The sequence below is a fragment of the Crinia signifera genome, chromosome 19 (genome assembly GCF_055691185.1).
Source record: "Crinia signifera chromosome 19, ASM5569118v1, whole genome shotgun sequence".
Classification (NCBI taxonomy): domain Eukaryota; kingdom Metazoa; phylum Chordata; class Amphibia; order Anura; family Myobatrachidae; genus Crinia; species Crinia signifera.
The window spans coordinates 93,401,010-93,427,921 of NC_139226.1; the positions used below are offsets into that span (position 1 = coordinate 93,401,010).

Here is a 26,912-nt window from a genome sequence, read left to right on the forward strand (position 1 = left end):
GGTTATGGCCAACAGTGAATATTTTTCACTATATTATGGAAGGGGTAGAACCAGATAGTGTCCCACCATGGATGGTACAGAAACATCGGATGCTGTGTTTTTTTTTTTTTGCTTTAAGTTTTGGGACATGGAGCATAGCTCCGCCCACTGGACACCAATTAAGTACTGTCCCATGTTCTGACTGGCCCAAATGTCAGTCAGTAACAAAACAAAGGGATGAAGTCAGTTGGTGAAGCCATCGATAGTCATTCAAAACATAGTTTTTCAACCATCAATGGCCTCTTGTCATTTTCCCCATTGACGGTTCATCAATGATAAACATGCTGGTCGCCAATCCTATGAAAGAGGTGCCACATCTCCAACATGTCAACTGCCTCCTAGTAAAGCTGGCAGGAGGAGAAGATTAACAATGGAAGCCTGGTATCAAATGGAGGGGAGGGGCTAAATTAAACAAATTCACATAATTCAGCTCTAATAATAATAATAATAATAATAATAATAATGGTACTCTTTACCTATCAGGGCGCCCACGATCTCCATCGCGATCACCCATAGGCAGAGGCGTAGCTACGGTGGAGCCGGCGGAGCATGTGCTCCAGGCGCTGCCATGTCACCTGGCGCTGGAGCCATGCACTCTGCCGCCGGCTCCCCCGCCCTGCTCACCCTGGCCTGCTCGCCCGCTCCCCGCTGTTTAAAAGAAAAAAAATCCGGCGAGCGCTCTTACTGCGCATGCGCCGGATTGGGACGCTGGTGCCATGGGTTGTGGCGCCATGACGTCACAACGGCGCTCACGCTCCCTCCTTCCCCTGCTCAGTGGCGGGCTGGGCCGGCCCCGGCTGTTTCGGGAGGCCCGCGAGACAGAAGTACTTGTCACCGCACATTTTCCACAGCAGGTGCCACTGCCACCCCAACTCGCCGAAGAGACCAGCGGAACTATGGAGCCAGAAGCAGGCCCCATCAGATGAAGCAGCTGCAGTGCCATAAGAAGCAGGGAGATGATAGCACTGCAGGCTTCCAGTGGTAAGGGGAATAAATGCTTTCTGTTAACTGAGTTAACTTGTTGATGTTTGCATTTGCGTATGGGGCTGCACTGGGGTTTTGATGTATTGGTGGGGACTCGGGAGGGGGGGGGGTTGTATATATATTTATGGAGCTGGAGGTGTGATGAGGTATATATGATAGGATGTATATATGTTAGGCAGTGTATGTTTGCATATATGTATGGTGAGAGTGGAGGTGGGTGCATGTATCTATATATGATACCATCATTGTATGTATATATGTATGAATGAGAGAAGCAGTGTATGTATGTATAAAAGTGGTGGTGTGAGTGACGGTGTATGTATGAGAGCGACAGGGTTATGTATGTTTGAGAGCAGCAGGGTGTATGTATGTATGAGAGCGACAGGTTTATGTATGTATGAGAGCAGCAGGGTGTATGTATGAGCGACAGGGTGTATGTATGTGTGTATGAGAGTGACGGTGTATGTATGAGAGCGACAGGGTGTATGTATGAGCGACAGGGTGTATGTATGTGTGTATGAGAGTGACGGTGTATGTATGAGAGCGACAGGGTGTATGTATGAGCGACAGGGTGTATGTATGTGTGTATGAGAGTGACGGTGTATGTATGAGAGCGACAGGGTGTATGTATGAGCGACAGGGTGTATGTATGTGTGTATGAGAGTGACGGTGTATGTATGAGAGCGACAGGGTGTATGTATGAGCGACAGGGTGTATGTATGTGTGTATGAGAGTGACGGTGTATGTACTGTATGTATGAGAGCAGCAGGGTGTATGTATGTGTGTATGAGAGTGACGGTGTATGTATGAGCGACAGGGTGTATGTATGTATGTATGTATGAGAGCGACAGGGTGTATGTATGAGCGACAGGGTGTATGTATGTGTGTATGAGAGTGACGGTGTATGTATGAGAGCGACAGGGTGTATGTATGAGCGACAGGGTGTATGTATGTGTGTATGAGAGTGACGGTGTATGTATGTATGTATGAGAGCAGCAGGGTGTATGTATGTGTGTATGAGAGTGACGGTGTATGTATGAGCGACAGGGTGTATGTATGTATGTATGTATGTATGAGAGCGACAGGGTGTATGTATGAGCGACAGGGTGTATGTATGTGTGTATGAGAGCGACAGGGTGTATGTATGAGAGCGACAGGGTGTATGTATGTGTGTATGAGAGTGACGGTGTATGTATGTATGTATGTATGAGAGCAGCAGGGTGTATGTATGAGCGACAGGGTGTATGTATGTGTGTATGAGAGTGACGGTGTATGTATGAGAGCGACAGGGTGTATGTATGTATGTATGACAGCGACAGGGTTTATGTATGTTTGAGAGCAGCAGGGTGTATGTATGTATGTTTGAGAGCAGCAGGGTGTATGTATGAGCGACAGGGTGTATGTATGTGTGTATGAGAGTGACGGTGTATGTATGAGAGCGTCAGGGTGTATGTATGAGCGACGGTGTATGTATGTGTGTATGAGAGTGACGGTGTATGTATGACAGCGACAGGGTGTATGTATGAGCAACAGGGTGTATGTATGTATGTATGACAGCGACAGGGTTTATGTATGTTTGAGAGCAGCAGGGTGTATGTATGAGCGACAGAGTGTATGTATGTGTGTATGAGAGTGACGGTGTATGTATGAGCGACAGGGTGTATGTATGTGTGTATGAGAGCGACAGGGTGTATGTATGAGCGACGGTGTATGTATGTGTCTATGAGAGTGACGGTGTATGTATGAGAGCGACAGGGTGTATGTATGTATGTATGACAGCGACAGGGTGTATGTATGTGTGTATGAGAGCGACAGGGTGTATGTATGAGCAACGGTGTATGTATGTGTGTATGAGAGCGACAGGGTGTATGTATGAGCGACGGTGTATGTATGTGTGTATGAGAGTGACGGTGTATGTATGAGAGCGACAGGGTGTATGTATGTATGTATGACAGCGACAGGGTGTATGTATGAGCGACAGGGTGTATGTATGTATGTATGAGAGCGACAGGGTGTATGTATGTGTGTATGAGAGCGACAGGGTTTATGTATGTTTGAGAGCAGCAGGGTGTATGTATGTGTGTATGAGAGTGACGGTGTATGTATGAGAGCGACAGGGTGTATGTATGAGCGACAGGGTGTATGTATGTGTGTATGAGAGTGATGGTGTATGTATGTATGAGAGCGACAGGGTTTATGTATGTATGCATGAGAGCGAAAGGTTTTATGTATGTATGTTTGAGAGCAGCAGGGTTTATGTATGTATGTTTGAGAGTGGTGCTCACAGTGTGTGTGTCAGAAATAGAAGGATATTATGTGTCTAAAAGAGAGCAAGAATGAGAGACACAGAAAAAGGAAAGACGTGAAGGAATATCAGAGGGAGAAAGGAGACCTATATAAGAAACAATTAAAAATAGGGGGGGGGGGCGAAACATGCCCTTGCTCCGGGCACCATGGCACCTAGCTACACCGCTGCCCATAGGGTTCAATGTTAAATTTAGTGCTGCCCGCGATTTTACATTCAATGCTTCAATGGCCGCGATTTGGCCATAGGAATCATTGTTAAATGGGCTACAGAGCCCAAATAGGCACAATTAACACTTAAATGTCCCCCCAAATTTGTAAAGCCACCCCACGATCCACGCCAACCCGAAGCGTGGCGAGCGCAGCGAGCCCGCGAGGGGCGGCGGTACGCGTCCTCCGACCTTTTCATACCCCCACTATCCACGTCGGCGTGGAGTTGAGAATAGAATAGTGTGGCGAGCGCAGCGAGCCACCGAGCCCGAAGCGTGGCGAGCCCCGCGAGGGGACGCGGATACCTTCACAGGTAAACGTGGCCCTACGCGGGCTTCACAGGTATCCGCGTCCCCTCGCCACGCTTCGGGCTCGGTGGCTCGCTGCGCTCGCCACACTATTCTATTCTCAACTCCACGCCGACGTGGATAGTGGGGGTATGAAAAGGTCGGAGGACGCGTACCGCCGCCCCTCGCCGGCTCGCTGCGCTCGCCACGCTTCGGGTTGGCGTGGATCGTGGGGTGGCGTTACAAATTTGGGGGGACATTTAAGTGTTAATTGTGCCTATTTGGGCTCTGTAGCCCATTTAACATTGATTCCTATGGCCAAATCGCGGCCATTGAAGCATTGAATGTAAAATCGCGGGCAGCACTAAATTTAACATTGAACCCTATGGGAAATCGCGGTGATCGCGGGCATCGCGTCGCGGCCGTTAATGTACTGACCGCGATGCCCGCGATCACCGCCCAACTAGGTAAAGAGTACCATAATAATTCTACTTTAGATGCACCACCAATTCACCCCATAGTGGCCAAAGATCCTTGTGCTGGAAAAAGTTATTATATGCACATGGGGACCCCATTCTTATGCTCTTCCATGAATCCGTACCACCAATGCAAGGGTTCGTATATCTGCAAGCGGAAACCTGCTCCACCCATTGATTTTATACCAGCAACTACAACCGTCATTAGTGTTGCTGGCTTGCACCTGCCCCACTTCTCTTCTTCACACACATTGGTCAGAATTGAACTGAGCTTTAGATACACACCCACAGCGCCCCCATATGCCAGTGCTCTCGCATTATCCCTGGCCAGAAACCCCAAATATCACAGAAACAAAATCTGACCAAGTTTGCATCTGTACATGCCCTGTATGGAGAACTTTGCTGTTCCACCCTGCACAGAGGTTACAGTACGTTTATAGAAGGGGTTGCAACAGAGTCATGGGTTATGCAGACTACTGCGTATGATCAATTCAGGGCCAGGTCTACCATTAGGTATCTGCTAGGGCAGTGATTTTCAACCTTTTTACCTTGCGGCACACCAAGGCACACCATGAGATCCCCACAGGGCAAAACACATTGGCCCCCACAGGAAAAAAAACAAACCTATTGGCCCCCATATAAAAAACAATCACACTGGTCCCCACATGTAACAAAAATAAAATACATTGGCCCTTTAAATGAAAAGAAGAGACCAGTAAATAACAGTTGAACTGGTGGTGGCTGTAAACTGGTTTGGGCATCTCTAGATCTGGGGGCACACTTGAGAACAGTTCAAGGCACACTAGTGTGCCATGGCACAGTGGTTGAAAAACACTGTGCTAGGGTGCTAAGATCTGAGGGGGGCATCACCGAGTCTGCTTATTACAAAATTAAAAGTGGGTTGAACCGAGGTAATCTTGGGCACTGTTTGGAGTTGATTCTCAAGTAGCAACTGCTAAAAAAAGGGTTTAGTCAGTTCCCATATGGGTGCCGAATGACCTCTCGATAGTCGGGATTCCTGGTACCTGGAGCTATAGGCCCGATCGATCCAAATCATGCAGAAAGCCCTCTCTAGGTGTACTTTGTGGGCGATCAAATAGCAGCTTGAGTTAGGGTCATGATAGAGCCCAATACGCCAATTGGGGGTCCATAAGGCTGTGGACACGAGGTTCCTATGTTGTGTGACTCATGGAATAAACATTTCGCTGCTTGTGGTAGGGTAGATCTATCAAAGGATGACTATGAGGAAGACATCCAAATTGTACTTAATGTAGAGGGCAGCTGTGGAACCTCTAAAAAGCCACCTCCGCACTTTCACTTGTGGGGCTGAAAAGTGGGTATTGGTGGCAGTGTAGAGTCGGGGGAGGGGTGTTATTTAGAAGTCTTACCTAGGGTGCCAAGAAGCTTTACAGCGGCTCAATTACATGTGTTTGAAGACAGATCTGTATCTCTCCATATGGGAGAATAAACACCTATGTTCACAATGAGGGGGCACTTAAATACCACTCTGCACTGGCACCAAATTGTCTTTAGGCTTGGGCTCACCCGCTCCTTCCCTATTGCAACACACACCTACCTCCAATCATCATCTCAAACATGACAAGCCCTGGGTGGCGGGGGAGGGGCAAGACAACTGGCACGCTGGGCAGGGTAAGTGTGCACACAACTAAGAATATGCCTAACAATAACCAAATCTGACACAATAGGGAATTTAATTGCTCAATTAATAGGCTAAGATTGAGGAAAAAACACCACGACTTCCTAGGAAAGGCCGGCGTTCTGACCGGCTGTATGGGATAGAGTGTCCCATAACATCACTGTAAGCTGCATTTTACATAGCTGAGCTCATTACTGTAATCCTTAGGAGACCACGTAAGGTAATGAGATCTTATGCTGCAAGATTTATGCCTACTTACTGCACGTGTTAGCGGAGTCCTTTCATTCTAGTCCCCGAACATCAGCTGCTTCAGCCTAGAACCTCAGCAGGCCTCATCCAAAGCACGGCGAGCAAAATGTTACACTAATTGGTGGTCCACATGCTTATAGGTTAACATGGACACCCCCCCCCCCCCCCCCCCCCCCCAAAAAAAAAAGAAAAAGGTGAAGAATTTATATGGACCTTTTCATGTTTCGGCTTTATCATGTCGACATTTTTTATGTGTCAGTCTTTTCTCGATGTTGACCTTGATATATCTGTGAGCTATACCACACCCCTTGCAGATAGAGATGATGGGAAAGTGGAAGCAGGAGGCTGGATGGTGTATGGTGTCAGGGGACTGTCGCAGCTGTGGACTGCGCAAGAGGCGAGTACAACACGCGCTTGTGTTTAACATCCTGTATGATGCATTCCACATGTTAGACGGCAGCTGTACTGTAATGGAGAGAGTGCCCCTGTACACAACAGTCACATCAAATATAAATGCAGCCGGCACAGCTTGTAGTATTTTACATGCAAAAAGTAGAATGGAGACAGCCCCGTTGGGCCCGAGATTGAGGCCCATTAACTAAATGTCTGTATCCCTCAGCGTGGAATGATTTCTGCCTACTAAAACTTGTAGCTCCATTCCACGGGTCATCTGTAGATGAGATGACTAATCCGGATAGCCAACAGACAATGCCTATGTCGACAGTCAATAATACAACAACATATGGTTGACATGGTGAAATAGTCAACACAAGCAATATTTGGCCATGTCTAATCTGTTGCAGGGCATGCTGGGATGCATAGTTCAACAAAGGTCAATAGACAATAGACATTGACACCAAAAATATGAAAAACTCACATTGCCTTTCCTTGTGTTGACCTTGTGCATGTCAATCTTTTGGAGTTGACCTAGACCAGGGCTGGGCAACACCGGCCCTCCAGATGTTGATGAACTACACATCCCAGCATGCCTTGCATCAGTTTCAGCATGGCCACATAGCAAAACTAATGCAAAGCATCCTGGGATGTGTAGTTCACTAACATCTGGAGGGCCGGTGTTGCCCAGCCCTGACCTAGACCATGGGTCTTCAACCTGTGGCCTTCCAGATGTTGTGAAACTACATGTTCCAACATGCATTGCCACATTTTTTCCTATAAGGGCATGCCAAAACTGTCAGGGCATGCTGGGAAATGTAGTTCCACAACATCTGGAGGGCCACAGGTTGAAGACCTGTGACCTAGACATTGTCAACATGCTATATCACACTCTGTGCACTGGATTAGGTTGGTATTAGGCAATTATTTAGGGGGGAAAAAAAGGACTCCATAGTAACTGGTTCGTGTACCAATGATATACAGTAGTATTATCAGACACATCTAACACTATAATTGGATTATTTAGGCAATGCAGAGAAAGAAGTAAATCCCTGCGATCGGCTAACCAGCAATAACCTCTGTGAGAACTAAAGTCCAAACATCTTCAACTAACTTTATTATTAGATTACATCCTATAACAGAAGCCTCTCTCTGTACTCCAGAGTCACATGACTGTTTAATTACAAATAGAGATGTGAGAGATCAGTATCTGTTGCGGAGGTCTATGCAATCCCTAATATTCTCTTGCCTCCAGCCAAAACATTCAGTACACAAAGAATCCTTTAGTCCTGTAGGGGCCCCCGCCTGCAAGAAGAGTCTGGAGCCTGGGAAAGTGGCTGGGTTGCACCTCTCACTTGAATGACAGTCTATGGTAGTGTGACCCTGTTACACATCGTGATTTTAGCATCCTAACAAAGTCCTCCGGTCACACATCTGCTCTCAGAATCAGTTAACAAGCAATGAAGAACAGGGGCGGAGCTATGTTGGACTCCCTTGAGTGCTCACCTGATCATCTGTACCAATGAGCATGAACTAATTCCTATATAAACCTGCACCAGGAACTAGCACATTGCCAGAGCACCACATGCCTTGCAGGGATTGTTCCAGGATCCAGGTCTTTATCCTTACTGCCTCCTGTCCAGTAGTGTAACCTCTGTATTTTTTTCGTGGACTCCTGTTCCTGTAGTCATTGGCCTCCAGTGTCCTCTGCTGCCGCTTTCTGATACTGTTCTACTCCTCTGCCTGCAGTGTCCTCTGTTACATCTGTGTGACTGCTAACTACCTATCCCTATGTCAAACCTTCCAACATAGAAGTTCCGTGACTCAGGCTATTACATCCGTGAGACTGAGAAGCTGAGCTGGTGCATGAAAAAGGGGTCATGGTTTTGAGATAATGACACGAGAAACTCCTCCTGTTTGCGGTAACTGTGGGGGAATGCCAAGTGTTCTCCGAGCTGCTGGCATGTCCCCAGCATGGATTGCTAATCTGCAAGTAGATAGCCACTTAGACAGAAAGCGAAAATGCCCCTTGTAAATTTGCAAGTGAAGTGCGAATGGATTGGTAACTGACTCGCATATCCTTATGCAATTCCAAACCATCAAGAGGTTTTTGCAGTCTGTGCAAATGTGAGTAACTCTGTTCACAGGCTGACGCCACAGATCCTTCCTTAAAACGCTTGGGTATGCCTATGTTTTCGCTGACACTCCCGGAAAATGGCCGGTTACCACCCCCAAACGCAGGCTTGCTGTCAATCAAGTTCTGGACGCTTTGCGCTTGCGATCCATTCGCATTCTCGTTTACTAATTAGCAGTCATTTGATAATGGCTTGATGATTAGCGAACCAAGCTGAATTAGGTCCAGTGTAGAACTGCAAATAAAAAAAAAACAGGTTTGTCCCATGAAAATCAGGACAGTTGGGAGGTAGGTGATGTACATTGCCAGTCACTGCTTCTGCTAGTGCCTGTATACACTTCTGGTCTCCAGTACATGCATTATACATATATACTGTAACCTTCAGCCGCTGCTCCACTTGTACCTTTCAGCACCTGGTCTCCGAGCTCTGCTATGTCCAGCAGACTCTGGGCTTCCTCCTATTCTGGACCTCAGCTACTGTATCTGCCTGCTTGTCACAGGCTGGTGGTGACACTATGTTGCTGGCTGGGTACTGTTCTGTGTGTGGTTCTGGTTCCAGGGCAGCAGTGCAGGGTTCAGGGCTGTGCGCTGGCTGTGATTGGAAGTCCTGTACTCCACTCTTGGTTCTCCGTTACAGAGTTTCTTATCTGAGTTCCATGTTTGGGTCTTAGCAGTTCCAGGTTATCTGCAGCAGCATCGGTCCTGGATACATAAGATTCTGATGCCTTACCAGAGTTCTGTGACTCTGTGTATTCCAGTACTACAGATGTGTCCACATACATCTTGGCTTTTTTTCTCAATTTGTCACAACGTGTACGTGGTCACATCTGTATATTGTCCTGAGTTCCTTCCTATAGCGGGTACTTGGCTGTGCTAACCAATACTAGGGTAAAGGGCTAAGATACTTTGAAGACCGACTAGATGCATCTCCAGAATTGTCCATGGCACTACAACATACTGTACAGGAGCAATGCCAGGAAGAAACCATGGCTTGTTATTATGGGTCTTGATTACAATGTTTATATTTACTCCTTTTCCACAGGTCCTTCTGATGTCCCCTATGCCATAGAGGTTTTAAAGTTCTAAGACAATGATCAAACCAACCTTGTGGACAAACATTTATTGAGGGCTTTACAAAATCTGTCCCGTGTCTATTATCTCGGCCTCTCATGCTCCCCACCCGGATCACAGACATATGGATCTTACTTAGGTCCCCAGGGCCTGAGATCATGGCATTGCTACTACCTATGTGGTAATGCCATGGTCAAATCAGGAGAAACATGGGTCTATGCACGAAGCCTTGGACAGAGATAAAATACACGGCAATCAGCTCCTAACTGCCATGCTACAGGCCTGGAAAAGAGATCAACTGGAGATAAAGCGAAAGGAAACATAGCACCAGTCAATGAACTGTGTTTGAAAATGACAGTTGGGAGTTGATTGGCTGGTGCTTTATCTCTTTCACTTTATCTCCAGTACCGGCCAATCAACTCATAACAGACATTTTTCAAAAACCGGGGCAGATGTATTGATCTGCCCCAGTGTTTGAAAAATTACGGTTATGAGCTGATTTTAAACTCAAGCAATGTATTTTTATTTTTAGAGGCACCACAACAGAGCCGAATAAAGAGTTTGCGAAGTATGAGTGAACTATGGAGGTAATTCACACCTGATTGCACAGCCGCAAATTCAGTTAAGCCGCCACCCCCTCTAGAGTGAAATCCCACCTTGCGAATCAATGTGCTTGCTGTGTGAACGGATGTGTACGGCTACAATCCCCAACGTAACAGGCTCACCATTGAATGATTCATTGCAGGCGCCGCATAGCACTGGACTTATTCGGCGGTGCGATGGAAAAGGTCATATCCGGGCTGTGCAAATTTGCAGCTGTGCGACCAGGCCTGAATTACTCCCTATCATACAGCAAATATATTTCTAGATCAGAGTCATTAACAGCATTATTACATTTGTTTTGCTATTAATACTTAAGTAAATACTAAGCTGGAACTGGAAAGTCCCTGGGATCAGTAGTGGGTTGCTCCAACCGCCTGCTCCTCAGGCTACAAAACGATTGTTCATCTTTGCTCATTAGGAATAATGGCGCTGAGGCTTGCCGACGCTGAGTGTGTCAGCGGGAGATCATTGCTGAATCATGCTTCAGAGACAGCTCGGAATCTGCCGGCTGTCATTCCTTTACTGTTACACATTGACTGATGGAGCTACTGTAACCCTACTGTGTGCTCTGCAGCGAGGCTGACACTATGGTCTTACAGAACGCAGCCTGCAGAACGCTCCCTGGAGCCTGCACATTCTACAACGCTATCTACACATAGTGGGGCAGATGTACTAAGCCTTGGAGGGGGATTAACAGGAGAGAGAGAGAGAGAGAGAGAGAGAGAGAGAGAGAGAAAGAGAGAGAGAGAGAGAGAGAGAGAGAAAGTGCAAGCCAGTAAACGATTGTCATGTTACAGGCTGCATTTGGAAATGACAGTTAGGGGCTGGCTGGTTGGTAGTTTCTCTCTCTCCAGTGTTTTGCTCACCAGGGCTTAGTACATATGCTGCACAATTTATACACACAGCATTTACTGTCTTGGGAGTGTAGGGTTGTTGATTTGTGATTTTGTGCAGGCAAGCAAATCTCTCTCTCTCTCGCTATATATATATATATAACTACTCCTCACCTCTATGAGGTGATGTGCCACCACTGACCACTAGAGGCCTTTCTGTGCTTAAAGATGTCATAAAAGAAAGTGAAAGCAATTTTCGCAGGGACAATTGGTGGTAGGAGCAGATAGGGTCTGGTGGTGGGGTGGAAAGTCTGTGGGCTAAAACCTGTCACAGCTCAAAGTGAGAGTACACTGCAGAAGCTGCCATTTTGATGGGCTTTTAAATAGTATTTTATAACCGGTGTGGTATAGCTTACAGCAGTGGTTCCCAAACTGTGTGCCTAGGCACCCTGGGGTGCGTCATGACACCTGCAGGGGTGCCTTGGGTTGGTAGACCAAGATCAATTCATATTATTTATGGCCAATGTACCAGGCAAAACCAGTGCTTGTGGCTGCCAATCATAATATGTGTGCACAAACAGAAGCAAATCCTGCCCCTCACCAGATAACTGTGACATACTGTATACACACAATGCACTTAATTTAATATATTTTTCAAAATTTCTCGATAAGAAGCATTTGGCCTAGGGGTGCCTTGAAAATATTTTGATGCTCCAGGGGGCCGTGATTCAAAAAAGTTTGGGAAACACTGGCTTACAGGCAATGCCGACAGTCATTAGGTCAACAGCAGAGGGTTGACATGAGTTTTTTTTTTTTTTTTCAGTGTCGACACATGAGCGTGTGGAACCCAAATTAGTGTAGCGCTTCGCTCTCCATGCTTCAGGCCAGGTTCCCGATCAGATACCAAGTGGGGAAAGTATGAAAAATCCAAATAAGGAAGGAAAAAAATTGTGAAAAACTCATGATGAACTTTCCATGTATCGACCATTGCCATGGTGACCTATTGCTTGTGTCAACCTTGTGTCAATGACAACCTTGTGCATGTCGATCTTTTGGTGTCTACCTATTGACTGTAGACCTAGACATTGTCCATCAGCCATATACCGTGATACTGTGTCCCCCGGATAAATGAACCCCTTAATTGGTGCAATCACTCGACGGCAATGAATTGGTACATGACAAAGCTTAGGGGGTCTATTTACTAAGCCTTGGAGAAAAAAGTGGACGGAGGTAAAGTATCAACCAACCAGCCCCTAACTGTCATTTTTAAGACACAGGGACAAATGAACTAAGCTTTAAAAGTGATAAAGTGGAGAGTGATAAACCACCATCCAATCACTTTTTGAAGCTGAGTGCATCTGGCCCACAGACTGGGACATGACAGTTAGGAGCCAATTGGTGGATACTTTATCTCTCTCTGTGGCTTTTTTGCGAAAAAAACTATTGTACATTAATAAGTGGCAGTAATATTTACTCAGCACATGTGCATAATAAATGTGTTCTGTAAGGTCAGTAATTGTGTATACATTCCAATGTATAGTGCCAAAACCAAGGCTATATAGCGGCCAGTATACCGTATAAGCCTGCCAAGCATGTATCTACAACACTTCTGATTCAATAAATGCTGCTTTATAAGCAAAAAAGTTGTAAAAAAATTGTAAATAACTTAATAATAGACACAAATTGCATAACGAGCTCCACCATTCAGCCCAGGAATACTAAGCGTTCATGCTACACTTCAGTGCAAATTTACTAAGAGTCTGAAAATGAAGAGAGGAGATTTTACCCATAGCAACCAGATTCTTATTGGTTGCTAAGGGCAACGTCACCTCTTTTCATTTTTAGAAGTTTTAGTAAATATACCCCTCAGTATACGGTCCAATAAATGTTTAGCTATAAGTCCACAGATGTATCCATGTTAGAATGCTGCGGAGAGTAGAAAGCAGAAATCCCTCTAGCACCAAACTATATGCCAAGTCCTTATAAAAGCAAACAACGCACTTCAGAAGTAACAACACCCCAACAAGGTCAGATGCCTACCTGCTCTTCCACTATTGGAACGAATAGGCGCCAACCCCTGGCTCCGCAGGTAACACGGGTAGCAGTTATTGCGCAGGTAGCGGGATCCGGAGGTGAAAGTGGTACCCACTGCGATGATGTAGCATAGCAGGATTATGGAAGAGGCACACGTTACACATCTCATGTTACAAGGAGATGGGAGAAACTGACTCAGACAAAGGGAAAATCTGTCCTGCAAGCGATGTGTAGACAATGTGCCGGGTTCTTGCACAGATGCAGATTTTGTTTTGGAATTTTTTTTCTCTTTACTGTATATGTTGTGTCTCCCAGTCCCTCCTCCCACGTTCTCCTTTTATGTTACAGAGTCCTGGCCCATGTCCCGCAGGTAGTGAACAGCCCCCAGATTTCTCCAGCCAAGGCACAGAAAGACACAATGACGTCCCAAAGCCTTGGGAGCAACAGAACGAAATCAGGGTGTCGGGGAACACAAAGAAACAGATTCCAGGCGGCTTCCTTCAGGGCACGGATAACGGAGCACAAATTAATCCAGGCAGAGTTTCTCTAAAAATACTTTCCCCCTGTACAGTGGAAACTGCAAATCTAACGCACTTTGTAGTGAGAAAGAAAAAGTAAGGAACAGAATCAAGAATTTCAGCTGATAATTTGTTTTTGTTCTTTTCACATTCCAAGAGAGTTTTTTTTCCCCCCAGAATTTTTTTTTTCCAAACTGGGATTAAGTCAGAGCCTGTTGCATGGGGAATCCGGTTGATCAAGTGTCTTGATCGACAGTCATTACTGTAGGTCGACATGGACTAAAGGACGACATGCGGAAACTGGAAACAGATCAACACACAAATAAAGGTCGACGTGTTTTTTTCTTTACAATTTTTTGGGGGTACCTGGTCCGAAGCTGTATACAATCGCTGGGTCGGTACATATAAGCTTGACATACATTGAGTCAACAACTAAAGGTTGACATGGCTTAGGTTGACAACTGAAATCAGTCAACATGTCTAAGGCCGACATGGATGGAAGGTTGACACAAGCATAAGGTCGACAGGCAAAAGGTATTTCACATAATTTTTTAGCCAACATTTGCCAATAGGCGGTATTTCATTCCCTACCTACCACTATAGCATGGTGGAAGAATAAAATGTGTGCCGAGTTTATCGAGCCATGCGAGGGGACGTGGTACACTTAGACAGTGTCCATGTCAACTGTGTAGACATTCGGTACAAAAAAGTGAAAACCTCTTGTCGACCTTTTGACGGACCTTCCATCCATGTCAATATTAGCTATGTCGACCTATTTCAGGTGTCAACCTAAGCCATGTCGACCTTCAGTGGTCCACCCAATGTATGTTGACCTAATATTAGTCAACCCAATGACCCATACCCGTCTGAAGCATGGTGAGTGAAGTAAGTCGTGAGTGGGTTCGTGCTACAGTCGTCATTGTCCATGTGCTCCGGTGTCGACATGGACACTGGAAAAAAAGTGAAAACCCATGTCAACTTTTTCATGTGTTAACCTTTTCCATGTCGATCTTTTGTTTGTGTTGACCTTTCGTCAAGGTGGACCTAGTGCTTGTCAACAAGATAACAATGGACACCCTAAATCCTTTTTTTTAAAAATCATGTCGTCAATTTAATGTCGACCTTGTTCTTGTCAATGTTTTCCCACGCCAACCTAGACACTAATGGACTAAACCTCAATACAGATGGTGGACAGAGATCCCTGAGCAATGGGTGGGCTATTAAATGCTTCACCCATAATTGTTGGAATTCGAGCATAATTACCTCCCAGTAATGCATTGCTGTGTACATGAAGCATAGAGGTTCTCAGCTGATTGAAGGGGGGTATTAGAGCCATACATACACATATGGGATTTACAGGGAGAGAAAAATGGCATTTACTGCTATACAAAACTACAGGATACCACATCTGGGAACACTTAGACACGGGCTGTCAAATGACAGTTTATGCTCCATAGGGGATGCTGGCATAATGGGCAAAGTCATCCTTCATGACAGACAGACAGATACATAGATAAATAGAATGATTCTGAGTCACACATAATGAGGATTAAATCTGTCTGCAGTGATCGAAACGCTAAATTTATCACCATTTTATATAGCACCAGCAGAGTCCGTTGTGCTTCCCAAATGGGTGTAAAATAGTAATACTTAGAGACATACATGAGGTCTTCCAGAGTATAGAGAAATAGCTAATGTGATAATCCACCCATATTGTAAGTCCTACACATCTAATGTATGCAATAGCACTTCCCCCGTCCTCCGCTTGTGGGGCGACCATCAACCCATAACACCTATCCCAGTGCAGCAGAGGCAACCAATTCCATGTGCACTGTGAATACAATGATCTAGAATAGGGTGTAACCTCAGGCACATGCCTTGTGTTCATTCTAGCACCATTCACCTGTCAGAACCCCTGCAGTTCCACTTTCCTGCCTGGGGTGTCGCTCTTTGCAAAGTCTGGTCTGTATGGTGCTGTCTGGTGCTGGCTTCCCTACCCACTGTGCAATGTGAAAGAGGTGGCTGCAGGCAGCATTTACAGGGGTGCACACTCTAACCTGTTTGAAATTTAAGGGCAATGTGCGCTAAACGCGATGTCATGGTTGGCGACAATTTTGAATCTCTGAAAAGGAGTCTGAGCACCGACAGGTACCAATTGGGACAGCCATTGTGGGAGGTATGAGGTTTGGTTGCACATGGGTAGGATTATCCATTAGTGGGAGGCTAAAGGCCCCCATACACTAGTCCAACTTGTCTTGCCATCTTATACATGCTACGGTATGCTCAAAACTGCTTCACGTATATGGAATGTATGCCAACCATAATTGGAACGGAACGTATTTCTACTATGGATCTTCTCCTACATTTCCCTTTGATGCTGGAGGGAATCCTGGTAGTCATCCTTTTCCTTTCTTGGGATGGAGAAATGGCCGGACTAACGTCTCGCACTATATTGCAATTTGGGACATTTTCTTCTGTCTAATTTATACTATGCTCAGATCTTTGACTATCATACCTCCCAACTTCTGTGATGATGAAATAGGGACACCCGCGTCCGAAAAGGAGACGGGGCGTATGCAAATTAGGGTGCGGCTTATGCTAATTATCCGTGACCTCATTCTCATACGAGAATAGACGCTGTGCGCGTGCGCACAGCGTCTATTCTATTAGATTGGGGGGTCTCCCAACTGCCACCCCCCGCAGCGGGACAATGCCTGCCGCGGGTGGGACAGGACCCGAAAATCGGGACTGTCCCGCTGTAATCGTGACAGTTGGGAGGTATGCACTATTGGAATGATGCCCTTTTTTTAGTTTATTCCTTTACAGGCGGTAGACCATATGTCACTAGCTTCTATATATCCATGTTACTAAGGGTATTATATGCATATGTTCAGGTCGGGAAACTGGGTACAATTTTGTCTGTTTCAGAGCCATGGGTTTGTAGCCCTTAGTTTATCCCTGCTTTTATCCTGTAATACTGTATTTTTATGGAGGGGGGGGGGGGCAGTGTATCCTGCTGATTTGATCTGGCAAATCTATATTGCCGATATCCGATGAGAAAGCTAGATTTTGACTCGATTCCCTTGTGGTTTAAGATTAAGCCCCAAACACATACTTCCTGACATTGTTGGGGGGGACGGGACGGGGACACACCCAGGTACACCTCAGTTGGGGCTGGGTAGTACAGGGTGGGGGGTTATATGGGAGGTTTGTTTTGGTCGTTTGGGGGGGGGGGGGTTATCTTGACTTACTATAATATTACCATTGGACAGAATTATTTAGCCACTATAGTTATTATTGTCATATTAATATTATACTGCAAACCATGTGTGAATGGTGATTTTGCTCCTTTTATGTGAACATTTCGTTGTTTTCTCTGAGATGCTCTCACAAACTTTACCCAAGAAATGCGATTGTTTAGAACATCCTGCTTCAATTCTCCTTTTATAATTGTCACAACGCTGTTTGTTATATTTACCACTTATGATATATACAGTATGTATGTGTGTGTGTGTGTGGGGGTGTTGTTTGATATGCAAAAATTTAATAAAAATTATTGAATTAAAAAAAAAAAGGGAGTATCTAGTATTACCAGGGAGCTTGTTGTACAGGCTACCTTTGCAGACTGGGACCCAAAGATGCTTCTTCCTAAGGAGAGTTTACCAGAGTGCTAAGTGTAGTGTACATGCATATAAGAACTTGCCTGAATATATAACACAAAGGGACATAGTATACAGTCCCCAGCAATGTATGCACATAAACAGTAACGTAGGCTGCACAACAAAACAGTGATACAAAATATAATAAAGAACCTGCGCTCTACACAAAGGGTGCAGCCTTATCAAGAAAAGATAGTCACCAAACTATCCAGCGATAGTAGATACAAAGAACAGTAAGTTTGACAGGGCGCTCCAACTTGAGATAAAGGATTTCGATGTAGATGAGCCTTGTAGAGATGCGATACCTCAAAAAAAGAAAAAAAGAGAAATCGCAACCTTCATAGTGTAAAAATGAACATATAATAAAATCTCTCAGGTCAAAGGATTTTTCCCGTACCGCAAATGAGCCTTCTCTTAGGCCACAAGATATCTCGTATAATGTCGTTCGATGTTCCAAGAACGATCCCCTTTCTCTTTCACTTGAATACCTCGGTTTAAATTTAAATATTGCACATAGTGTAAAACTGTAACAATTTATTTCAATACACAAAAATACACACAATGATTTGGCATAGTACCGTGTCTGGCCTTATCACCAAGGCTATTAGTGTCGCTTAGTGGACAGTCAGAGGGATAGTCCTCAGTGGGATCCCGGGTCTCCACCGAAAAAAGTCCTCCTATAACAGCCTCAGATGGTATAGTGATAAGTTCAGTCCAACGGCCTTTATGTCCTTTTAAAATCTCCACCAACGCGTTTCTGCGTGATCACAAGCCTTCCAAGCAGAAACGCGTTGGTGGAGATTTTAAAAGGACATAGAGGCCGTTGGACTGAACTTATCACTATACCATCTGAGGCTGTTATAGGAGGACTTTTTTTCGGTGGAGACCCGGGATCCCACTGAGGACTATCCCTCTGACTGTCCACTAAGCGACACTAATAGCCTTGGTGATAAGGCCAGACACGGTACTATGCCAAATCATTGTGTGTATTTTTGTGTATTGAAATAAATTGTTACAGTTTTACACTATGTGCAATATTTAAATTTAAACCGAGGTATACAAGTGAAAGAGAAAGGGGATCGTTCTTGGAACATCGAACGACATTATACGAGATATCTTGTGGCCTAAGAGAAGGTTTATTTGCGGTACGGGAAAAATCCTTTGACCTGAGAGATTTTATTATATGTTCATTTTTAATATCTACACTATGAAGGTTGCGATTTCTCTTTTTTTCTTTTGAGGTATCGCATCTCTACAAGGCTCATCTACATCGAAATCCTTTATCTCAAGTGGGAGCGCCCTGTCAAACTTACTGTTCTTTGCACAACAAAACAGTTTGTCTACATTTTTAGTTATGTTTGTTTCCAGACAATAATGTACAAACACAAAACATTGGGATGTTCCTTAATTGTAAAAATAAATACAGCTGAAGACAATGGTTATAACTTATAAGAAAATTGTATAGGGAAGAAAAAGCAAAGTAAATGATCGCCTGCTTGGGCTGGTTACTTCTATGCATAGAAGTCTAAAACTTCTTGATGTGATCTAGGTAACAGACATTCTCCATTAAGATTGCTGAATTTAAACAAAAGAGTCACTACATTAATAAACTTTTTGAAGTATGTCTATAAACTTATGTCCCCCGCTGGGCGTTCCCATGTAAATCGCCCGGGGGCAGGCAGCTTACATCACCGGATGTCAGCTGCCCGCCCACTTCCTTCTGAATGCCCACGCACATCTAAGGTTACCTCAGAGTATCCAAGGTTAATGTTATACATCCATTCGCAGCCCATGCGCACGAAGGTGGCGTTCGAGGGGGGGGGGGGGACACACACGTTCATATCTGCACTCTCAGTGCGGCATCTGGTGGACTCGCAAGGCTGGGAATTCACAGCCTTGAAAATCAACCAGAATAAGTTCCACAGTCCAGCTGTCCACCTGACCTACAGGATTGGCCTTCAACTGCTCAAAAGGAGATAGGGTAACAATGCCCTCTAGCCTATACAATCATCTGTAACCCATAGTAACATAGTAACACTAATTCCCCACCATTATCCTCTTCTGCAAGAGATACATTAACATTTTTGTTACAGTTGTATGTAATACAATCTTCTCAAACAGATTTATGCATTTGCTTATTTCCTGAATTACATGGTTTCACATTTGTGTGTATTTATACACTAATGGCCAGTTTAGGGGTTAGTGCCCACTCGCACTCAGTTTACAGTGGTGACATCCTCACAAAGCCAATGGTCTGTATGTATATGTACGCACCAGTATGTGTGTGTGAGCGCATGAGTGCATGTGTGACCTCAAGTGTCTGTGTGTGCCCCCCCCCCCCATGTTGTGTCTCATCCCCAGGATCCAGCTGCTGGGAGAACTACCGCTCCCAGCAGACCCCCAGAGAGTTCTCGCTTCTTGGCCCATTTATCATTGATTACATCTGCAGGTCGATCCGGGCCCAATATTAGTGCATTACAGAGCCCGTCCCTGCGAATTACAGAGTGTGGTGATGGGCTACTGCTTAGAAAATTCCAGGGATACTTAATATTTGCGGCTAACCCCTGAAAATGGCGGATATTGCTACAAATACTGTTTGATAAATGGGCCCTGTGAGGTCATGGGGTCCCGATACAAGATGGGGCCACACAATTAAATACATGTGGAAACTCTGGCACCAGACGTGTTTGTGTAACGTGACGAAGCACATGCATTGTGTGACTAAGGGCGGAGCGTCCCACAGTCTGCAACATCGCAACTAAAACGGGAGTTGTGGCTCTACCTGCTCCGGTCATCAGTTCCAACTCACAGAAAACCCTGTAGTTGTTTATGTAAATGCTCTCATTGTAGCTCGTTTAGTCAGGCCTGAATACACACAAATGCTCATCACATCACACCAACATGGGACTATTTGTGACTCGTACCTGAAAAAAACAGATCCATTCCTGCCCTGATCCTTGCTAATGGATCAGTGACTACGCAACTCGCCAAGCCATTCGCAAAGGGAGCTGCACATGCGCATCAGAGACCATACCCAGAACACCAAACATCAGAACAGGACCGAATTCGCCACGATCTGAGTAAATCAGAATCAGTCCCACAACATGCAGGACCAAGAATAATGCTCTTTTAATCAGAGAGAAAAGTGGTGGAAGAGAAGCCAAGCAGAGAACCGGTTTATGTTCCTTTTCTTTTTTTATAAAACACTATGGAAAATCTATTTTAGGAAGTTAACAGAAATCATTCCCGAGACATGAAGTGGCTTGTGAGGCAGCATTAAACCACATTAAACGAGCACATCCCACCTCCGCCAACTCCGCGCAGCTGCCAGTGTCTGCAAACATGAGTCCTACATTCCTGTGGCCGCAGTCATTTTATATCTGCAGTCAGCAAACAATAACACGCCATCAGGGAATAAATATCCAGATGACGTGCTGTAACTAAGGGGCCTATTCACAAAGCAGTGAAAAGAGCTGAGAAGTTGCCCAGGGCAACCAATCACATGGAGTGGCCATGAGAAATGTTACCTCAATGCTGATTGCTGTGAAATAATGTAAAATTTGGGTTCATTCAAAACCTCAAATATTAATAGGGAAAGCCTGCTATAACAATTACAAATACTATTCTGATGTGAACGGAATAGTTTTAAATGAGGAGTTATATAACATTTCCCTCAACAGGGGCCTCAAACTGTAAATAACCAGTCTTGGTCTTTCTGGTGGTGTCTGTAATGTCATAATAATGTCATGATGGGGACTGCCTAGAATAGATCATGGCTGTACTGATGCTGTCTCCCTCATTCACCTCACAGGACTCGGTGCGCAGCTCACCGGCAGGAGGAGATACTCGCATAAGGTTAGTGACTGGACAGAGATAAGGGCAGATGCGGCAGCAGACACGGAGCATGACTACTGTAATATATGACTGATCACCTGACCGACAGGACAGTATTGGATAAAAACAGAATCTCACACCTAGGGGGGCAGTACCATACTTAGCAGCCACTAGGGCTGTGCCTGGGACACCTAAGGGCGGTGTCTGGATGGTGCTGGATAAACCCTGTATGGAGCGGTTAGGACGTGTCGCAAGGCACTAAGCTCCTATGCTGCATCAAGACCCCGTACGGATCCCTACTTATTAATGTGCAGAGGTGGGAGAGATGTATATGGTGGTTTAGCCATTACTTTGTTATTATCTGATACTGTTGTTATAGCTATATTATAGTTTGGGCTCCATGTAAGTGTGATATTAAATACTGGCAGCATATTGTGTTAGTGTCAGTGTGATACGCAGGAATATGCCGCTGGTATTTACCATCACATACAGTGTCTGTCCAGCGAGGACCAGTGGTACCCCCTCCTCCGCTGCATCCTCTGCTGTGTTGCTGGCAGCCTAATGCTGCTGGCAATGGGTTACTGACGAATGACCATACATGACGGACATCTGTGTATGTGCATAGAGCTCAGACCCAGTGGGGACATAGGAAAAAGCGTTAGAGCTGTCCTATATATATCATTGTAGCCCTAACCCCTTTTAGCACCAGAGACGAGTCCTAAAGGGGTCAGGGCTGTCTCTTATATGGATCCCTAAATACTAATGGTGAGGTAAGGTTCACCCCCCACTCCCTAACTGGTCTCCCCACCCCCCACCCCCACACACACACACCTTGTATGTCTCAACCTCCTACCTTGTCTGTCTCAACCCCCTACCTTGTCTGTCTCAACCCCCTACCTTGTCTGTCTCAACCCCCTACCTTGTCTGTCTCAACCCCCTACCTTGTCTGTCTCAACCCCCTACCATGTCTGTCTCAACCCCCGCCCTACTACCTTCTCACTGTGGACATGCGCGTGCCATCGGGTGTGTTCTTTATCGTCTGGGAAAAAAACTCAAAATACAGATTTGGGGTGACAGAAGGGATGACTGGGTTATACTGTATAAGGTTAGTGGGTGGGTGGGTGGTTTGGGCAAACTCTGCCAAGCCTCTTAATGCCTGGAGGGAAGGGCGGTCCGTCAGCCATGGGTCCCCAGAGGTTTCCCCCACAGGGGGTTTTTCCTCTCCTGAGTGCTGATGGATGTCTCTTTGTGAGTCATGAGGCTTCTGCCATCTTGTTCCTCTTATAGGACAGGAGTGTAAGAATTCTGGGCCAATGTAGCTCCAGAATTCCCTATTTATAATGCAGAGTAAAAATAATATATATATTTTACTTGAAATAAAAGTTTGAATTTATTTTCAAAATATATTTTGCGTGAATTTGTCTTTATTTAGATTATTAATAAATGCTCTGAAAGGTGACAAGGCCGCAGTAAGGCCTGATGGGGTTAATGAGAGTAGAGTTGGTAATGGAAAGTAACATGGTGGTCAGGATGCCGAGAGGAACATGTGTGAGATCTACAGGGAGTCTGCACCTGCACTATCCGTGATGACCCGACCCCCCCCCCCCCCCCACACACACCTGCTGACATACTGACCACACTGCCCATAGGCTACAATGGGCTGCCGCCATCTCGAAATAGTGGGAGCCGAGGGACTTGTTGCGATGTTGCCCAATGTTGATATCGGGTAGCATCAAATCCCCCATAGAAACCTACAGGGGATGTGGATGGCGGCGGTGCAGGAGGAATTGCAGCAGGGATCAGAGATCCCGATACATTTAGGTGATACTTAAAGGTCAGTTACAAGCGTGTCCGCTATTTTCCTTTAAAACCCATAAATAAACTGCAGCTCTTCAGAATGGATAATACATCATTCAGAAAAGCATCAAATGAGTTAAAAATCTATTTAACTGGTTATTGTTGTGCAGTCACTAATATAGTACAAAGAGGTAGGGATCAATCAACCAACACAGTAGGGATTACCCAAATAAATAATATATATGCATTTATCTGAATACCAGACCCTTTAAGTAAAAGCTTGTAATGAATGCAAAGTTTTTTTTTTTCATTAAAACGAAGGGTCAACGCTAACATGAGAGCCTGGACTCTCGGAAGATTTCCGTCTCGTGTCCCAAAATTCCAACTCGGAGTTTGGGTTTTGAATCTAGAGCCAGCACTTCTCATCGATACCGTAAACATCCTTACATCGGAATTGTTGAATAGCTTCCAAAATGTCATTGTGCAAAGCAACCCCCCCCCCCCCCCCAGTTATTCAAAACAAATAGCTTAAGTTAAATACTGTAAATCTTTTGACTAACACCCCGCAAAATACTTAAGTGCATCCTCCTGAAGCGCCCGGCCAATGTTAGCTTAGAACACTAAGGATGCTGCTGACAGATTTATGGAGTCGCTGCATTCCCCAACATTATATCTTTTCGTACATGTGTCCTATGTCTGCATCTAGCATAAAGACATGTAATGCGATGTAAAGAATGCAATCTGTACAGGTTCAGCATGGAAATATCCCGGATAGTTTACCTTAGTGGCGGAGATGACAGGAATGGGCTAATGACGGCGGAGTCAGTACAGCGGACTGTTCCAACATGTTCAATCACAGACATAATAGGATTTAAATCCCCTGCAAAAATGTCCCAACTATTTACATTGGACTTTGCATCCATGGTTTGTATTATGTGTAATGACAATGAGAGACACAGCATTCGCATGCAAACGTTCTTCCTGTCTCGCTGGTGAGATAAGATCGGGAACCTTAAACCGCTTTGTCACGTAGTGTAAATTGGTAGTAGCTGTATGTAGTAAGCATCAGGTACTAAGGAGGTAATTCAGGCCTGCCTGCTAGGCTGCATATATTTAGATACTAACGAGCAGGTAAACACACGCCCCCCTGCTGCCCGAATCCCTGAACTAAGATGTGAGCTGATGTGCAGTTTACACATTCACTCGCATGCGTTACTCAACGAATGAATTCTCCTCTCGTCGCAGATAAAAGTAAGTCTATACTTACTTTTATCCTGGCCGTTCTTGTATGAATTGGGGGCAGGTGCTGACGCCATCCTCCCACCCCAAGCAGCTCATGAAGCACTGGATGGACCCCAGCAACCGCCCCCCGTCTGTCACTTATTTTGCGAACGCCCCGCTGAGTGTAAAACTCTCCAAAGCCATTCACTCAGTTGGATGTTCGTTTGGCCAAAATTTGTCTATGATCATCATCAACTCGATGGCTGCAAATAATTTCATAGTGGGACCTGTGTCCAAATTAGCGAGTAACCCTTGAGAAATGCTAATGGGTTTGTTTGCCCTATCTATTGGTTAATAACCAGGAAAGCTCCCCCAGGCCTCAAATGCGCTCCTCACCTTGACAGGTCTTCCCATCCTCCTTCAGACTGCGGCCATCGGGGCACTTGCAGTAGAAGCTGCCGATGGTGTTGCAGCACTGTACTTCACAGCCACCATTACCGGTCTCACATTCATTCACATCTGAAATACAAATTAGTAACATGGTCAGGGAACTGTAGAATGAGATGCTTGTATATATAACAAGTAACATTAAATCATGGATCGAGCACAAACACTAAGTAATACCACATAGTAGTACGAAGACCATAAAGAAATAATATATGCCCTAAATTTACTCCAACACTGTTCCTGGGATTGGAGTATGGTTTTCAGTGAAATCTGGTGGGTTAGCAACGGCTGACTGCCGATACAGATGGACCGTGAGTGACCTGCGTGCAGCCGGCAGCTGATATGCTATATAGCGATAATAATACAAGGGGATTCATCATAATACAAGTGTGCCTACTCAGATTGCCACGCTCACTCCCACACAGAGGCAGAACTACCATTGGTGCAGCAGGTGCATTGTACCGGGAGCCCCTATGGACCAAGAGGCCCACTCTGGCCCTTCCCCTGTCACCCACTGCTGGGTGGTATATTGTGCATATTATTGGAGTGAAAGAGGGGGGCCCAAAATACAATTTTTGCAACTGGCCGACAACTCACAAATTTGGTGCAGGGGTATGGGTCATTGGGATTGGAAAACATTAGGTTGACCACCAAATGTCTAAAGGTGGACACATGAATAGGTCAACTGGTCGACACAAGCATAAGGTCGACAGTCGGAAGTCGACAAACAAAAGGACAACACAAGCAAAGGGCCAACATTGCTATGGTGGACACATGAAAGGTTTTTCACATATTTACCACTTACGACTGTGATTGGTTACATGGCCAAAACCTGTCCTGAAGCACTTGTGATGCAAGGGGATATGGTGCACCAGGGGTTGACATTGACACCAAAATACGTGAAAGACTCATGCTGACCTTTTCAGTGTCGACCTTGAGCAGGTTGACCTTTTGGGGTCAACTCCATGATCTATGCCCCTCCAGTATAGCTTGGGCTCTAATATATACTTTTGGAAAGACAACCCCATGTGTTAATTCTATGGAACCAATTCAATAAGGCACAAGCAGAACAACAGTATGCTGATCTACGCTCGCACCTTGATAGTCTTCCGGCCTCAGTCTCAGATGTCCGGGCAGCAACACTGGGGTGTAAATTAATTGGCCCGTATATGACCCAGCATGCTACATCACTGGTTATCAGAGATCTTGGCACAGCCAATCAAGAAACCGCTGGAGATCCCTATGTCCTCCTCTCTGATATCTTCTGTCCACCAGGCTCAGATAAGCTAAAGGTACTGACCTACCAGAACACAATCTGCTATTGCAAACAGCTCATATTTTAAGGCAAGAGGTCAAAAATAATCCCCAATTCTCAAACACAATGAAACATTGCTTTATACCTTCCCTATTATCTGTACAACATAATGTGGCTGACACCAGATAACTCTCGGCTTAGGTAAAGCATTCCCATGAGGCTTTTTGGAATCATCTGTGATAACTAGGAGACAGAACATGGATGGACAAGGGAAACAGATGACTCTCCGTATCACCCAGCTGTTTAGAAGTTGAAATTTAGCGATATTTCTGCAAGGAACATCTGGCCTGTCAAAAATCTTAAATCATCTGGCGTTTGGGCCAAGCACAGCGGAAGCAAGGTAACTTCAGACACAGAATGACTTCATGTGTTTGGACATAGTTTGGCTTCAGCGAGTGATCGTTCCATCTATCCAGACATATCTCCGTGATGTGTCACGAGAATACAGTTTTGCCTCTACTGGTTGTGGTCCAGCTGCTACCCGTTTTTTCCATTCTCTGCTGTACAAATATTGTTGTGATTAAAGATTCAAAAATAGAATACTTATGCAAAAGAAAAGGATACGGAGGGGTGAGGTGGGGTTTAGAAATAAATAATATATGTAAAGTTTCTATGAGAAGCTAGTTGGATCATAAATAAAGTGTAGAACATACTTGCCTACCTGACCCTCTCCATGCGGGAGAAAATGCTCTGTTTCTGGACTTCCCAGGTAATGTATGATTGCCATCACCTGTGGGAAACTAGGTAGAGGTGTTTCACCACAGGTGATGGCAATCATACATTACCAGGGAAGTCCAGGAACAGAGCATTTTCTCCCGCATGGAGAGGGTCAGGTAGGCAAGTATGG

At 45.2% G+C, this 26,912-nt stretch overlaps 1 protein-coding gene across 3 annotated transcripts in view; it reads right to left on the reverse strand.

Annotated features, from left to right (window-relative positions):
- MEGF6 (multiple EGF like domains 6) overlaps window positions 1-26,912 on the reverse strand; it is a 372,940-nt gene that overhangs the window by 107,857 nt on the left and 238,171 nt on the right. For 2 of the 3 annotated variants that reach the window (XM_083162934.1, XM_083162933.1), the window contains one exon: window positions 24,700-24,822. In XM_083162934.1, coding sequence (XP_083019060.1) covers window positions 24,700-24,822 — 123 coding nt within the window. Of the gene's footprint in view, window positions 1-13,280; window positions 13,864-24,699; window positions 24,823-26,912 lie in introns of those variants that run through there. The other variant, XM_083162935.1, reaches the window with a different exon arrangement.